The 15,962-nt window shown below is 44.3% G+C and overlaps 1 protein-coding gene across 6 annotated transcripts in view; it reads left to right on the top strand.

The window, feature by feature from the left end:
• PRDM1 (PR/SET domain 1) overlaps window positions 1-15,962 on the top strand; it is a 105,405-nt gene that overhangs the window by 86,202 nt on the left and 3,241 nt on the right. For all 6 annotated transcript variants that reach the window (XM_055713644.1, XM_005445729.4, XM_055713647.1 and 3 more), the window contains 4 exons: window positions 2,811-2,930; window positions 6,118-6,370; window positions 14,076-15,184; window positions 15,494-15,622. In XM_055713644.1, coding sequence (XP_055569619.1) covers window positions 2,811-2,930; window positions 6,118-6,370; window positions 14,076-15,184; window positions 15,494-15,622 — 1,611 coding nt within the window. The remainder of the gene's footprint in view (window positions 1-2,810; window positions 2,931-6,117; window positions 6,371-14,075; window positions 15,185-15,493; window positions 15,623-15,962) is intronic.

Below are 15,962 nucleotides of genomic sequence, written 5' to 3'. Positions count from 1 at the left end.
AAAAAAGTGGTAGCGGCCCGCTTGCAAGAGCGTTGAAAGCTGGAGCTTCGAAGGGAGAGGGGTTAAGTGTCTGTAGAGAGGAAATTGTTCACAAAATAGCGTGTTGCTCCCTTACGGCATCGTTCAGACCCAGGAGGCTACACAAGGGCAGCAGGGAGGGTTTTACTTGCGGGGAGCTAGCTCAGGTCGTGCTTCCCTGCGGTTCCCGGCCACGAGGCTTTTTCGGAAGGTCTCATCGCTGAGGCGCAGCAGTCTGCTGAAGGACACCTGGTGGACACAAGTCTGAAATGCCTCTCTGCGGCAGCTTCCCGGCAGCCCGAAGACGGCTTCTCCTCCGTTCTGGACGTGGAATTCCTTTGCCGTTTTGCCTGCAAGCCCTCGGCAGCTCTGTACTTCGTGGCCACTTGTTAAATGACACCCTTTAAGCTGCAGCAGGGCAGGAGCCCCTTTTGGGGGCGGCTGCCAGCAGTCTGGAGCCACCTGGCACTGCTGATACCCCTCTCCTGGAGGGTAACTGAGCTTGTAGGGGCACAACGGAGGCCAAGAATTGCTGACCCGAAAGCTACCCTTAGTTAAAAGTCATCTGGACAGCTTTGGTCTGGTTTAGCAAAACTTCACTGTTGGCATACGTGGATGTGCAGAGCATTCTCTGCCAAAATAACCTTCTGGTGGGTATAGGGTGAGAAATCGTCTTCGTGTCCAGCTGTGCTGGAGGAAAAGCAAGCACTGCATGTAAGGTGAATATCAAAAAGTATCTGCTATGTCAGAGACAGTAGTTCAGTGAGTGTTTCAAGTTGACTAGTTCAAGGATGATTTCTAGAGATTCTGAGAATTTCATTAAAGTTGTTTTAATTAAGGCCAGGCTATTCTAAAACTATGAAAAAACTCGAGCTACCATGCAGTAGAACTGATAGGGTGTGCTGTAGCTTGGTTGTGAACTTTTCTTGAGAGGGCAGATGGATGTAAATGAAGATATATGGGGAAGATGAGAAGAACATCTGCCTTTTTCAGCTATGAGAAATGTACAAGCAAGACAAAAATAAAACTGAGCCACCGAGCTTGTTTCAGCTTGTGGTAGGTGTAGGAAAATTTCTGGAAGTCCCTTTTCTCTCTCTTCAGTCCAGATGCACAGATCAATGGAGCATTTAACTACCTTTACTGTTGACGTTTAATTTTTTTGTAATATGCTGAAACACATGTTGAAATGCAGACAAGCGCAAACACTCACCATGTACACCCAGCAATCTGTTTCCGGCTGGATTACTGCCTTGATTCCATGGCTATTATTTGTCTCCTTTATTTTGACATTTAACGTGAAATTACGCTAGGCGTTAGTTGTTTACTTGGATTTTCAGTCTTGACCAGTACACAGGCAAGCATTTCTCTGTCTGTCTTTCTCCCTCTGTCACACCAAGGGTGATACAACAGAAGAAAATGCAGCATGAGAAAATCACAAGACTCAGCTAGTTTGTGAAGTGCTGCCTATAGTCCACGGGTTTTACTGTCCTTTGCTATGAAGGACTGTTAGGAACAAAAAGACATGCTCACTGAAGTGAGCTATCTGTAGGGTCTGATGAGGGCTAATCTGCTTTGGTAAGAACACTGATTCCTTGTGGGGTATAGACAGCAGTAATCTCAGTTGTCAACCACTTCTGCTGTTACTGTCTTGTTCTGAAATCCTGGCAAGCAAAAAGACAAATGGCAAGATATTTGAAGGGGATAAGATTGATGCATTTTGCCATGAAAGTTTGGTTATAACACCAAATTAATGGGCTTTTTACCTTCCTTTTTTCCACTATCTAAGCAGTAGGATCAGTCTTGCAAAGGCTTGGGGTTTTTGCTTTACAAAATTGTTGGTTTTCTAACATTGTTTGGATACATTAAATTTAAGAAGATTGGTGAGGAACAGAGAGAGACAAAACCAATAACTCAGCGGTGTTTTGCAAAGGGTTACTCCAAGGCACGTTCTTCTGAATAGTGATGAATTGCTTCCTGATTTGTGGTCAGTGACTTTTTTTTTGGTATAATTACTGTCAAGAAGGAAGCTGAACAACTAGAGTACATTTCTTAGACCTAGCATAGTGGAGCATTTTCATCAAAACCCTTACGTCTTTTTGACCAAACCCACTTGGCGTATGTTACTGGAACTGCTGCCTCCTTTTTATAAAAGAGGGTGATCTGTGAGTACATGTCCCAAAGCCTTTTCATACTCTGTTTTGTATGCCACTGTATGCTGGTGAGAGGATTGTAGGTCATCTTTTTTTGTTGTTCTCCTTTTAGCTATCAGGACGGGTACAGAGTTAAGGGGGTGTGGGGGGGTGTGTGTGTGGCGCGGTGGGGGAAGTTTCGTTTTGATCTGGAAGAGCAGTCATTCCAGTCCCTAACTTATTAGAAAAAGCAAGCTCTGTAGCAGTAAAGTGATTGATAGCTGTTGAATATTTTTGTTTGCTGGAACTAGACTTTTGGAGGTTGCCTTTGATAAGAGAAATAACTTCTGAAGATATTTGACAGTCTCTATACATTTTGTTTACTGTTTCTTCTTGTAAATGTATTTCCACAAAACACACTTTTCAGGTGGTGTTCATCTTTGGCTTCTGTATGTCTCAGTAAGATGCTGGTATCTAATAAATCTGGTGATACCATATCCAACTTCGTTAATTTATTTCTGTTTTGCTGACTTGTCACTAAAAATTTCTTTCATCGGTTGCTTTACCTCATTAACCTTGTTAAGTTTGGGGGACAGGGGAGAGGAAGGAAGACTCTTCAATTTCCGTTGGCAATGGACTGATCCTGTGCTGCTCTTCTTGTAGGTCACTGGAGTTATAAGCAAAGAGTACATTCCGAAAGGAACACGCTTTGGACCCCTGGTAGGAGAGATCTATACCAGTGATACAGTTCCCAAGAATGCGAACAGAAAATACTTTTGGCGGGTAAGCAGAAAAAAACAGCACCATGTTGTTGCAGTAAGCAGATCACTAGATGAGTACAGCTGAGAAGCTGGGTCACTTCCTGCTTCAGACCTGTGTGAATGCAGGGGGTAACTTCTGTATGCGGCCAGGCACGAACAGGGCCAGTGGGGTGAACTAAGCCGAGTAAGAGCCTGGCTGTCTTGGATATAGGGACTGCGTGGGTGTAGAGAGCAGAGATGCACAGCCTCTCCTGGCTCTGTCTTCGAAACAGATTTGTGCTTGATTGTGTAAAGAAATAGTTCTGCTGCTTGCTGTAGGGGCAGGTTATTTTGCATTTCTTTACAGCAGAAAGTCATTCTTGTTTATGCAAATATCATGTACCCTTGATTTTTCCAGCTATGAAGAAACTGTGAAAGTACTGCATAATCTTTTAAAAGTACTGCATAATCTTTTAATCTGGAATTACGATACGTTTTGTGACTTCCCCCCCCCCAATTTTGAATAGAACTACTGTAACATGGTGGTGGTGGTCTTCAGCATATATCATTCAAGTCATAAGCTTTTCTAGTCCACTTCAGAGAGTGTTAAAAAAGCAGCCTACAGATCTTAGTGAAGGGGCAAATCCATTAATGGCAGACAAACGCTAGAGGTGATGCCTAATTTGTACTCTGTAGTATAAGCTGGAAGGGAACACCAGGCAATTCGTTTTGGCTTGGGAAGTCTGTGCTGGGGAATGTGCTTCCAGTTTATCAGTTGACATAATCCTCGGTTTCCTTTACAGACTCATTATTAATTGTTAAAGAACATTCCTTCAGCCCCATCTCCTTCCATGGATTTGTTTTGCTGCCTTCTAGCCATTTAGGTTGTGTCTAAGTTGGTGGATTTAGGAGTATATCCAAGCCTCTGTGCCCAGGTGCCTGTCTGCCTTAGTAATATCCCAGCCTCATATGCAGGTGAAACCCAGGGCAAGCAGCAGCGTTCCCCACACCCCTTTCTTCCTACCTAATTGCATCATTTTGGTTTTCTCAGATCTTAATACAGCATTGCACAGGCAGTTATATGCATGAGTGCTTTTATGAAGCAGGCAACTGTTTTCACATTCATAAGGCTACAAAATGTTTCTTTTAGCTGAATTTTTCAGAAGCTTGCACCCAGCGTAGGAAGAGACCAGTATGCCAGCCCTAGCTCTGCTAGTTGTTAATAAGGCAGCAAGCATCGGGAAGAGGGACTGCTAACCATCTTGCAGGTCTTCATTCATATGTTGCAGCGAGAGAGATTACATCATTCTTATGATGTGACTTTAAGCCTTAATGCAGAGGGATCCTCAGAAATAATATCCTAGGAGCCATCTAAGCATCATTAAATTCTCTGTTACAGTTTCTTGATTCATTCAAGCCAGGCTGCTGCAGCAAAAATGAATTCCTTCCTAGGGGTCTGACACAGGCTTGCATATGCAAAGGAAATTGTGGGAGATAACTTCCCACATGTTATTAAAGGCATCCTGGGCTTGCTGGCAGGAGTGGGAACATCTGCTACACGCGTGGGGGGATGCTGCCTGCGCCTTGCCTGTGTGAGGGGAGTGGGGCCACCCGGGGCCAACGTCATTTCTGGGAACTGCGCCATGACTCAGCACATCTGGTCTCGCCTTCCCCAGAATAGGTGGGAGCCTGGTGGGGTGCCTTTGCCCTGCAGTCGGAGCACAGTGACCGGCAGCATCCGTGGCCATGCTGTGGGAGCGGTGGAGGGCCAGTTTGGGAAGCGGCGGCAGGCGTCAAGTGCCGGAGCCCCGCGTTCCTGGAAGTTTGCTAGCTGGGGTGAGCAGAGAAACCCAAAGGCTCCTCTTGATGCAGCACAACTTGCCCGGCTCCCTTCCATTTTCTCATAACAAACACACCGCAAAATCTCTCACAAGCTGCTTTGATGAGGCCACATGTATTTCCCCCTTCTCAGTTTACAGGAAGTTACTCTTAAAGAAAGTGATTCTGGTGTTTATGGCCCGCGTTAAAGGGCCAGGCTGCCTCGCCCCTCTCCGCTGGTGGCTCTCTCCAGAAGAGAGGTCCCAGCTGGCCGGTGGGCGCTCGCAGGGTGTGCTGCCTGGCCAGGTAGTTGCAGAAGACAGTGGTGTGAACACGAAGGCAGGAACAGGCCATGGAGTGTTTTCCCCCTGGAGTGAGCTCTGTCTCCCCTTCAGAAGGGCATTTCCTGCTCACCGAGGTGCGTCGCTGGTGCAGGCTGCTCCCACTTCAAGGTCTGGCTATTGCCCGGCCATCTGTTTTGCAAAACCCAGGAACCCCATTTCATCCAGAATGGAGCTGGTTCCTCCTGAGAGTAAGGGATGTGTCTTTAACAAACACGTCTCTGGCATTTTTTTTAATGTGTTTTGGTTTTTTTTTTAATAACTTTCTTATTCTTATGGCTTTTAAGAAACAGTAGCTTCTGTCAGTGATTGGGTCTTCTTTCTCCCCAAGTCGCTGAGCGGTTTTTACATTCATGTTTTCTTTCCCCTCGTGGACAAGCCAGAACATGTCCCTCGATAAGAAAAGTGACTTTTTTTTGGCTAGCCCCTCTCCAGGTCTTTCAGTTATGGCAGGTGAAGTTCATCTTTGCCTCGCCCAGCCTTTCCACAAAAGGGTTACAGTCCAACTGTGAGCAAGTGTTGCTTAGGACTCTGGGGGGGGTGGAGGATGTTTGTATAGTTTAAACCTTTGGGTGGAGGTGGTAGGAAACTGCAAGTACAGAGGCCATAGAAAAAGGCAAGAAAGACTCTGACGTAGCACAGCCAGTCAGTCTTATACACAGGTGACTCAAAGCATTAATGCAAGCATGCACTCAGACCTGCAGTCATCAGCATCACCCACTTGTTGATCATAGCACCGGGAAAAGGACTCTAAGGTACACTGTTCACACAGGGAGAGTACTCTGCATTTCATATTTTGGGTCTGATTTGTCCATACTAGCAGTGACACAGGATAAGCAGAAATGGAAAAAGTGATGGTGAACTTTGAATAAGCATCTATTTCCTTACCGCAGAGGATAGCATAGCTGGAAAGGGGGCAACCCAGCTTGAATTATTATTACAGTATTATCTGTTCATGTAAAAAAAAAAAAACCACAAACAAAACCCTGTAATTTTTCCCCTCTGGACTCTGTGTGCATGTGTTACGTATTGTGCGTATATATATTCATAAGCCCTTACTCTCTATTCCAGATCTATTCGAGTGGTGAGCTTCACCACTTCATTGACGGATTTAATGAGGACAAGAGCAACTGGATGCGTTATGTAAACCCTGGCTACTCTGTTCAGGAACAGAACTTGGCTGCTTGTCAGAATGGAATGAACATCTACTTCTACACCATCAAGGCCATCCCTGCCAACCAAGAGCTGCTTGTGTGGTATTGCCGAGACTTTGCAGAGAGGCTGCACTATCCCTCTTCCAGAGAGCTGACGATGATGAACCTTAGTAAGTGGATTACAGTGTAAACAAGGAATGCTAGTAATGTCTCTTCTGCCTATGTGATCTAATAATAAGTTGTATAATTACACAGCTGCATCACCTGTTGTGTCACAGTAGGTAGCTCAGAGTGGAAAAGGGGAATTAAAAACCCCAACAGAAAGAGTTCCCTTTGCCCATTCGAATGTAAACACAGTATAAAAACTGTGAATGGTTACTGTTTTATTCTGGACAGACAACCTGAATACATCCTCTGCCTTCAAAACTGTAGATGTTTGTTCACTCTCAAACTTTCCACGTCTAGATTTCATAGTGCATTGAGCAAAATTCTGCTTTGATGGCATATACTAAAGGCTGGCTGGTCATGCTCCCAAAGGGCTGCCCTCACTGTACAAGGAAGTGGCTATGTGCCATGACTCTGTCTAGGTGTCTTGACAAAATATATGTTTACTGCATAATGCTCTTTGAGCCTTGCATCTACGCTTATGGGAGCAAACCTCCTGTCGTCTTCTCATCTTGCTACTTGTTTTTTAAGCTCAGTCAGTGTATTTCGTCCCTGTTTCTTGGCTGTGTATTGCAGCTTTCATTTTCTGTTCAAAAATAATAGCATTGGTAGCAGGGGGAAGAGGTATTTCCAGGAGTTTTATCTCTGTGTTCCTCTGCGGTTTCTGACCATATCCAGCCTCAGCGCTTTACTCATAGCTTAATCACTGCCTAGCGCATCACCCAGAGCCACTTGAAGAGAGGGAGAGATTCTTGCTGACTTCTCATTTGACTCTTAGGCTTACTCCCCCCCCCCGCTAGCTGCTCTGAGATAGAGCAGAGCATTCTTTTGGCCTGCTAGCCCCTACACTGACATTTGAAGGAAGAACTGCAAGCAGGTTTTCTTATAAAAAGGACTATTTGCTGTTATTTGGCAACAAATAATGGCTTATAAAGTATCAGTGTTACTTTGGGGATCATTAGACCTAAAATGTAACCCCGCATCATGAAAATGATGTCACACATTCAAATTAATCAAAAGTACCTCTGTCCTCCATGGATGTTGTCCTTCTACCAGTTTTTGGTCTTTCCCTACAAATTACAGGAAACAATTTGCTTTGTCTTAATGGCAGAGGGAAGAGAGGGAGGGGATGTCCTATGCTGCTATATTCCATATTCAAAATATATCTCACTGATTCTGTTATCTTTGCACATGTCATATCACCACTTGCTGTGCAGTTTTATTTCCTGATATGAGGAACTGTTGCCTCTTCAGTAGGACCTACATGTGGTACGAGACAACAGCATTAAGGGTTTCTGTGCACGAGGAGTTTGCAAACATCCAGCCAGACATATTTGGCCACTAGCTAGGAGGATACACAAATGCAGCCTTGGTTTCCTGCGTCTGCTGGCATCTTAGGTTGCCTTGCAGAAGGAGCAAGGAATGTATTTCGAAAGTGTCAGTGAATTGGCTGGTTAATCTTTATCAGGTCAAAGCTAGGGGTGTCTGGACATGTGCAGAATAATCCATTTTAATAAAAGTAGGCTCAATATATGGATTTAAAGAGATGGGATCTTTAGCAACAATTGTGTAGTTCAGTCTTAACATTCAAAAGAACAATCTTCCCAGATGCTGAAATCAAAATATCCCTTGTTCTTTTTAAAGATAATTCTGCTTAAACTGTTCAGAAATTTTGTTAGCCCCCTACACCTAAAGAAAATAGCCGTTCAAAAAAATGAGAAAAAGTTCTCACTTTTTTTATTTTGCCCCCTCATCTTTGTGACAAACACATTCAGGCTTAAAGCCTGCAGTTGGGCCAGAAACCCTACAGATACCATAAGGACTGAGGTTTTCTAACGTTTGGGTACCCTTTCTTGAAAAGTATGGAAAAAAAAATCCAGACGTCTCCCAAAGATGCTTATTTGCTGAAGGCCCTGTAGCAACAGTGCAAGCAGGGATGGTTTTTCCAGCGTTAGTACTGGAACCAAATGAATTTAAAGCATATGTGAGTACTGTTCAGTTTTCTTTTTCCCCTTCCTCTCAGGCCACTTCTTCTGGTTAAATCTGAAACTAGTGAGCATCCTGCTGCCCCTCTAACCTTTCCCTCCATTGCAAGCCTGGCCAAGGTGCCCTTGTATTGTGTTCATCTATGAATAAAATGCAGAAAGCTTGGCCCCAAATCGCTATCATCTTGTACCTGCTGCAGACATGGGGCTTTGCCCCATCTTAATACGGTCTTGTTTGGGGGCACCCTGCACTGGTCACCTCCTCCGGCTGCTAGAAGGTCAGGAAAAGCTCTCTCCAGCCAAACGGATTGCTAATAATTCACTGTTTAAAGTGGCACAGCTTCCCTCAGAGGAGCAGCTGAGCATTGCTGCCTCTCCCAGCTCCTAGCTGCTGGCTTTGGCACCCTCTGAGGAAGAGGGAGGGAAAGCTGGGGACCAGGTGCCGCTGCAGGCTGAAGTCAGGGCTCCACCCTGCTGGGACACACGCTAGTGTGAGCGTGGGGCAGCAGCACTGCCAACTCCTGGCCCTGCTGTGTTGCACCCAGCTGTCTCCCTGCACCATGTCTCTGTGCCCACAGGAGGCTTTGGAAGAGCCGTGCCTTGGCTGGTTGCCCAGCCTGGCACAGGCCACCTGGGACACACACCTGTGGAAAGCTTCCAGCCTTGCCAATTTAAAATACAGGCAGTTGCTTTAGGTGCCTCAGGGGTTTGGGGATCACGGTCTTGGGAGTTTAGCACCTCAGTTCCTCTTTAAGCACCTGAGCGGGATGGGCCTCTGGGGAAAAATGTATCAGAGAATTTCTCTGGCTTTATTTCCTGTAATTAGTGGCCTCAAAAATGAAAGAACTACCACTTTAGAGCATAAATATATATTACACATCCACATATAACATCTACTTGCCTCTGTAACAGCAAACTTTCAAATTAAAGGTAACTTCTTCAGCATTAGTTCATTTGTGCTGTAGAAGGAAAGCATCCAGATTCAAGACAGCAGTTAGGCATGTACTTAGTTATGGGTTTAACCCTGTCCTCTGTGTTTTCTTGAATTGGGGCCTTTGACCTGGTCCTTCAGACGCTGAAGCACACACTTACCTTCACAGCCATGATTAGCCCTGAGTGGAGCTACGTAACTTTGAGTGGATGTTGGAGTGCCTGCAAAGAGTTGCACAATAGTGGTGGAGGCAAGACTGCATTATCCCGGTGGCAGAAACTCAGTCTCATTTCAAATGATCCCCTTCTTCCCGCCTGTTTTGAAGCCACTGATGTTGTTTATTATCAAGATTTGAGATATGTCATCTTCAGATGGTAGTGTTGTGCATCAAATGGTTTTAAGTGTGATGGCACAAGATTTATGTATTCTGCTGGCCAAAAAGTCAAATTCCAGTAATGTGTTAAATATGCTTGGCCTCATTCAACTGGACTCTCGGTTTGTCTTGTCTGTGATATTTTATTTTTGGACTAGCAAACAGACAGAGGAAATTTGCATTGGGGGTCCCACATAGTTTAGCATATTATTCCTACCTCATTGTAGGGGGGATTATTTGGGGATGGAGGGTGAAGAGGGTAACAATAAAAAAAAATAAATAAAAAACCCCAAACCAAACAACTGCGTTGACTCAGGACATGACTATTTGATAATAATGTTCATGTATTGCAATCATATGATGCAACTTCCTGCTGCTCATGTCGTGTTTGTCTCCTCAGTCAAGTACAGGCAGGTAACATCTGTTGGTCAAGCTTCAGGAAAAAAGTTTGAGTTGGGGGAAGACAATTTGCATGTTTATAAAACATTTGGCAATCTTTTTGTTTCATTAACAGGCTTAACGAGGTATTATTTAAAATCTTTCAGATTCTGTGAAGATTTAACTTTTTAATGCTTGTTTCTTACATGTGGTTTATTCTTTTCTTCTTCCTGCTGGCCCTGACATGCTAGCCGTTAGCTAAGCCCTGCTGCTTGCTTTCCCTTTTGTTTATGGGCAGTTTCACTTTCTGGTTTTGAAGCTTTTTTCTGTTTGGGTTGGGAGGAAACATCTGCACTTGCTTAAAAAAAATGCCTCCTGGAATCTTCAAAAGAGCTCAGGAAAATGATTTTGAAATTATATGAAAGGTTGTCTTCACAAAATCAGAATTGGAGGGCTAAAGTTGACTTAAAGTTGAGGATTATTTGAAGACTTCCTTAAAAACCTTCTCTGAGCAAAATGTTTTCCAAGGCATGTCACCCTGCCTTGGACACGTTTAGAAAACAGATGATCAAATTATATACTTCTAATGTATAGGTCTCCGTTCTCATTTTGAATGGAAACACTCTTTGTTTTGCCTGCTTCACAACTTCGAGGTTCTCTTTCTACTAGCAAAAGAGGTGCTTAATTTAGATCGAAAATGTGAATCGGCATAATTAAGCTCTACCACTCGAAGTGTTCAGTACCATCTCACTCCTGAAATTACTATTGAAATTACTGGCCGCCTACAACCGTTTTTCAAGTTTTTAGAAAAAACAGGTCATTGTTCTTATGAAGTCTTTCTCAGGCTACAGCTCGGAGCACAAGAAACGAGAGCAAAGCTTATAGCTATGCAGCAGTCTGTAGCTGGAACACCCACATTGGAGTGACTTCAGGCAGCCCCTCCGCTCAAGTTTCATTAATACTTAAAAGTCAGGAGTTTTGTCCCTTTTCCTCTTGCACGCACTCACTGATCTCAGATCTGAGCAAATAATCTGTCGACCTCAGTTAGAAGTGGATCAGGCTCCTAAAGAGGCACGTCTGGGTTTTTTTCTTTCTTTTTTCCCCCTCTCCCCCCAGATCAGTAACTTAGAAATGCAGCTGCACTGTTCTTGTTTTGTCATGAACTTCTTTTCTGTGTGTCTCTCTGACCACAGAAACTAGACAGATCTTGGAAGAATATGTGCCTATATTTACTGTATATGTATGTATGTGGGGGTGGGAAGGAAAAATGCATTTCAAGAGCAAGAGGGAGACATTGTCATCAGTGAGAACTTAATTCTAAAATCAGAAGTAAAACCAAAAAAATCATGTATAAGAAATACATCTTTTTATGGCTCCTTTAAGAGCAACAAGAAAAGTTGTAAAACTCTCAGTCAGTTTCAGCCCTGGTTTAAATCCACTTTCAGTATAAAAGGTAAGAACCTCTCCTTGGCCCCCAGCACTGCCTTCTCTTGTTTTACACAGTGCTGACACACTTGATCATGTTTTGATCTCTCTGGTGTTGTGAAGCATCCCTTATGCTCAGGTAAAATAGGTGAAAAAGCCAAGAGGGGGTTTATGGACCAAAGATAGCTGGTGAACTAAAGAGAACTGTCACAGTTAGACCTGAAAAATGATCTTTAAATATTGCAGCTTCTGTCTACACATGGAAATTAGTTGGAGGGAAGGCTTTACTGGGAAAACTTTGAAGGGAAGGAAAGAGCAATTATCTTTAGCCTGTCAGGTGGGGGCATGGGCCTGTTGCACAGAAAGTTACGTTCTTGGTGTGAGCTTCCTTTTTGTCACTTGCGGGCTTTCTCCGGCACATAAGGCACATATGTCCCCACCCTGATGTTTAACCTTGTGACAGTAGGAGCCGTTCCTCTAACTGAAGTGGCCCCAGTTTCTCTGTCACTTTTCCAGCAGCGCCAGCACTTCTCCTTCCTCTTCCCCTCCCCCTGGATTTTCTTTCTTTAAAAGAGAAAAGTGTCAATTTGAAGTTCCTGCTCGACAGATAAGGTGGTATTTATTTATTTTTTCGGCTGCAAGGCTTCACAAGTCCTGCTTCCCACCCGCTGCCCAGCTTTCAATACTTCCAAGTCTCGATAATTCCCGATGATAGTGTCACCAGGAATGCTTGCTCTGAGAAGCTGGCATGGTGACAGGCAGCTGATAAGAAGATGTAGATAGTACTATCCACAGTGCCATTATGGAGCTTCCTGAACCTAGCAGGATCTCTTGTGTTATATGCAAAAATTTGGGTGGATAGTTAGAAAATGTTTACCAGTCTACAAGTACAGACAGAACGACCAAACAAAATAGATTATTTTTGACGCCAGGCAATATGACACACTATTAATTTATTATTGAAACAGTTCTGCATTAAACTTTAACATCAAGAGAAGTAATCAGGAAGCTACTTGCACACTTACGTGTGTACATGCTTGCTGTACAACACACCCTATATTTTATCATAAATATTTTAATTGAACTTAAATGTGTTCAATTGCATTTCATTGCAACTTGAAAATCCACAAAATGCCCACATATCTCCAACTAAAATTGCTTGCTACTAGTCTAATGCCGTTTGAAAAAGGATGCTACTGTAAAGCGGGTTGCTGTGAGTAGGAGCATGCTTTGAAAGCAGCTGCTTTCTTGGATACGTTTAATAGATGGCTGTTTCTTTGCCTTATAGGGTAATGTTGCCAAATGATAGATTCTGTCAGGGCAGTGAATAGTGAAGCAAAGAATCCGCGATGAAAGCAGCGTGGCCATTGCCTGTCTGCATTTTCCTCACTGGTCCTGGTTCAGCTGGTCCTCCAAAAACCAGAAATAACTGCTTCTCACCTCAGTTAGTGAAGTAGGAGCAGTCAGTCACAAAAGTAGAAACCTGGCTGAAGGGCTGTGATACTTTTGAGTCACGCAGCTATTGGCATCAACTTGTACCTCCTGACGGAAAACCTTGCACATAACTAACCATGAATATGAAACCTTCTTGTAGATTTTCCCTTATAATAAAGTATCTTACAAGTCATCGTTTCAAGATTATGTAACTATTAACTTTGGGAGAGCAGATAAAAGCAGACTTCTTTTTCTGTTGAAGACATCTTTCAGTGTACTGTTTATATTCTGTTGTGTCCAGATAATGAGTCTTTGAATACAAATAAACAGTGTATGTGCTGAACTGAGCCGAACGCATGCTAGCTTCTGTTTTCTTCTAAATACATATTTCTTTTCCTCCCTCTTTTTTTTTTTAAGTGCATTTCAACTTAAGCTGGAGCCAACCAGTCTTGCTTTCTTTTGCTTCACTTCAGCATTTTTTTTATAAAGTACAGCTGTAAGCAGAGGAGTTTTGCATAGACTGAATGCCACAGAAATCTGCAGTAAATAGTCTGCTTTGTTGTAGATGTTCCTAAGCAGTATATTTAATGAGTAATGATCTGTTTACTGATGGAGAGTACCTTCTCTTTGAAGAAAGCTTTCATCCTAGCCAGCCATGGTTTTTTTGGTACTGTAAGTAATTGAACTGGCTGGTGAAGTGACTGCTGCGGTTTGGCAAAAGCCTATTTGTCATGCCTTGTTATTTATTGAGGAACATTTCTGGGAGCTTGCGTTCTGCAAAGTCCTTCTGTTAAACCTGTATTGTGAGCAAATGCTTGTTACTGCGTTTATTAGAAATACTGCTTAAACAGACGTCGAAAACAGACAGCAAAGCTAGTCAAATGTAAAGGGAAAGAAAGGTGAAATCAGTTTGCAAAGTGGAGCCTAGCATTTTAGGAATGAATCATCATTCAGATCTGTATGTACTGGCTGGTATTCCTTAAATTAGCAATGTTTTTTATTAACACTTAATACCAGCAGGCATTTCTTCGCACAGAAATTAGGCTTCTGGTGAGTTAAATGATTGCTCATCTCTGAGAGTGGCCCTTCCTTCCCACTAAACTTGTGGGAGTTTGATTGTGTTTTGAAAAGAGGTAATGACGGTGGCATATCTGAATAATCATTAACTTGTCTTTGTATTTCAGCACAAACCCATGTTAATCCAAAGCAGCACAGTGCTGATAAAGATGAGCTCTATCAGAAGGGCATCCCAAAGAAGGAGCACAGTGTGAAAGAAATCCTGAAAATGGAATCTAATCCTCCAAAAGGAAAAGACTTCTTCCAGACCAACATTTCACCAGTTACTCCAGAAAAAGACTTGGATGATTTGCATAAGAACTACAGCCCAGAGAGGTGTTTCTTCCCGCGAGTTGTCTACCCGATCCGACCTCACATTCCAGAAGACTATCTGAAAGCTTCCTTAGGATACGGAATGGACAGACCTAGCTACATTACTCATTCACCCATCCAGACGTCTACTACACCAAGTCCTTCTGGGAGGAGCAGCCCGGACCAAAGCTTAAAAAGTTCAAGCCCTCACAGCAGTCCAGGGGTCACGGTTTCACCTCTGGCACCTACTTCCCAAGAGCACAGAGAGCCGTACTCTTACTTGAATGGATCGTACGGCTCAGAAGGACTGGGGTCTTATCCTGGATACGCACCCCCTGGCCACCTCCCGCCTGCCTTTCTACCGTCCTATAACCCCCACTACCCCAAATTCCTATTACCTCCGTTCAATATGAGCTGTAATAACCTAAGCGCTTTGAACAATATCAATGGCATCAACAATTTCAATCTTTTCCCAAGGATGTATCCTCTTTATGGCAACCTTCTCAGTGGAGGTAGCCTTTCCCACCACATGCTGAACCCCACCACGCTCCCCAGTTCATTGCCCAGCGAAGGAGGCCGTCGACTGCTGCAGCCTGATCACCCGAGAGACTTCCTCATACCAGCACCTAACAGTGCCTTCTCTATCACGGGTGCTGCCGCCAGCATGAAGGACAAGCCATGCAGCCCTACCAGCGGGTCGCCCACAGCTGGAACAGCAGCCAGTTCAGAACACATAATGCAACCTAAACCTACCTCAGTGGTGCTGGCTGCCACCGGCGGCGAAGAAGCCATGAATCTCATTAAAAGTAAGAGGAATGTGACCGGTTACAAAACCCTCCCCTACCCACTGAAGAAGCAGAATGGGAAGATCAAGTACGAATGCAACGTTTGCTCCAAGACCTTTGGCCAGCTCTCCAATCTGAAGGTAAGCAGAGGAGACCGAGACGTGAGGCTTCTTGAGAGGGTCTGGTTTCTCCCTGTAGGTTATCTAGGAAAAGCAGGGACGGGCCTCCCTTGCTTGTTAGGCTGCTTACCAGTTGGGGCTTAATAGGGGCATCTCCCAGCCGGAAAGCACGGTTGTAAAGACAGTGTTTTCATACTGACGCCACCTAAGTAACTAGATGACATTGTGTTTTGGTGATGGGAATCTCCCGCTAACTTTAGGAAACCTCTGAAAGTACTTCTGTTGCAGTACTGGAAACTGGAAATTGTTAATTGCTTTGTTTCTCCCTAGGTGCACCTCCGAGTACACAGTGGAGAGAGACCGTTTAAATGCCAGACTTGCAATAAAGGCTTTACGCAGCTGGCGCACCTCCAGAAGCACTATCTGGTACACACGGGAGAAAAACCCCACGAGTGTCAGGTATGCCACATGCCACAGAGGCAGCCTCCCTTGGAGGCCAAAGGGGTGGCAGCGCTCGTGCGGGCGCATGGCGTGCATGGCGTGCAGGGAGGGCTGCGTGGCGAGCCCCCAGCTGCTCAGGGCCGCAGTCAGTGCTGCAGCTGTTTCCAGCCCTGGTGCGGCAGCATCTGTAAGAGCAGAGTCGCCTTTAGCCTGCTAGGGCAACGTCTGCCCGATGCAGTTTTGCTGTCGGCCATACTCAAAATGCTATTTGGCAATATTTACATAAAAAAGGTGGGGATTTTTTCCCTTTGTGAGAAAGTGTGAAGATATAAAAAGCTGCTGCTTCATTCTGCTGTCT

Source organism: Falco cherrug, chromosome 6 (assembly GCF_023634085.1).
Source record: "Falco cherrug isolate bFalChe1 chromosome 6, bFalChe1.pri, whole genome shotgun sequence".
NCBI classification, from domain to species: Eukaryota; Metazoa; Chordata; class Aves; order Falconiformes; family Falconidae; genus Falco; species Falco cherrug.
Note: the sequence above shows the minus strand (reverse complement) of the source record. Positions and strands in the feature narration are given on the sequence as shown.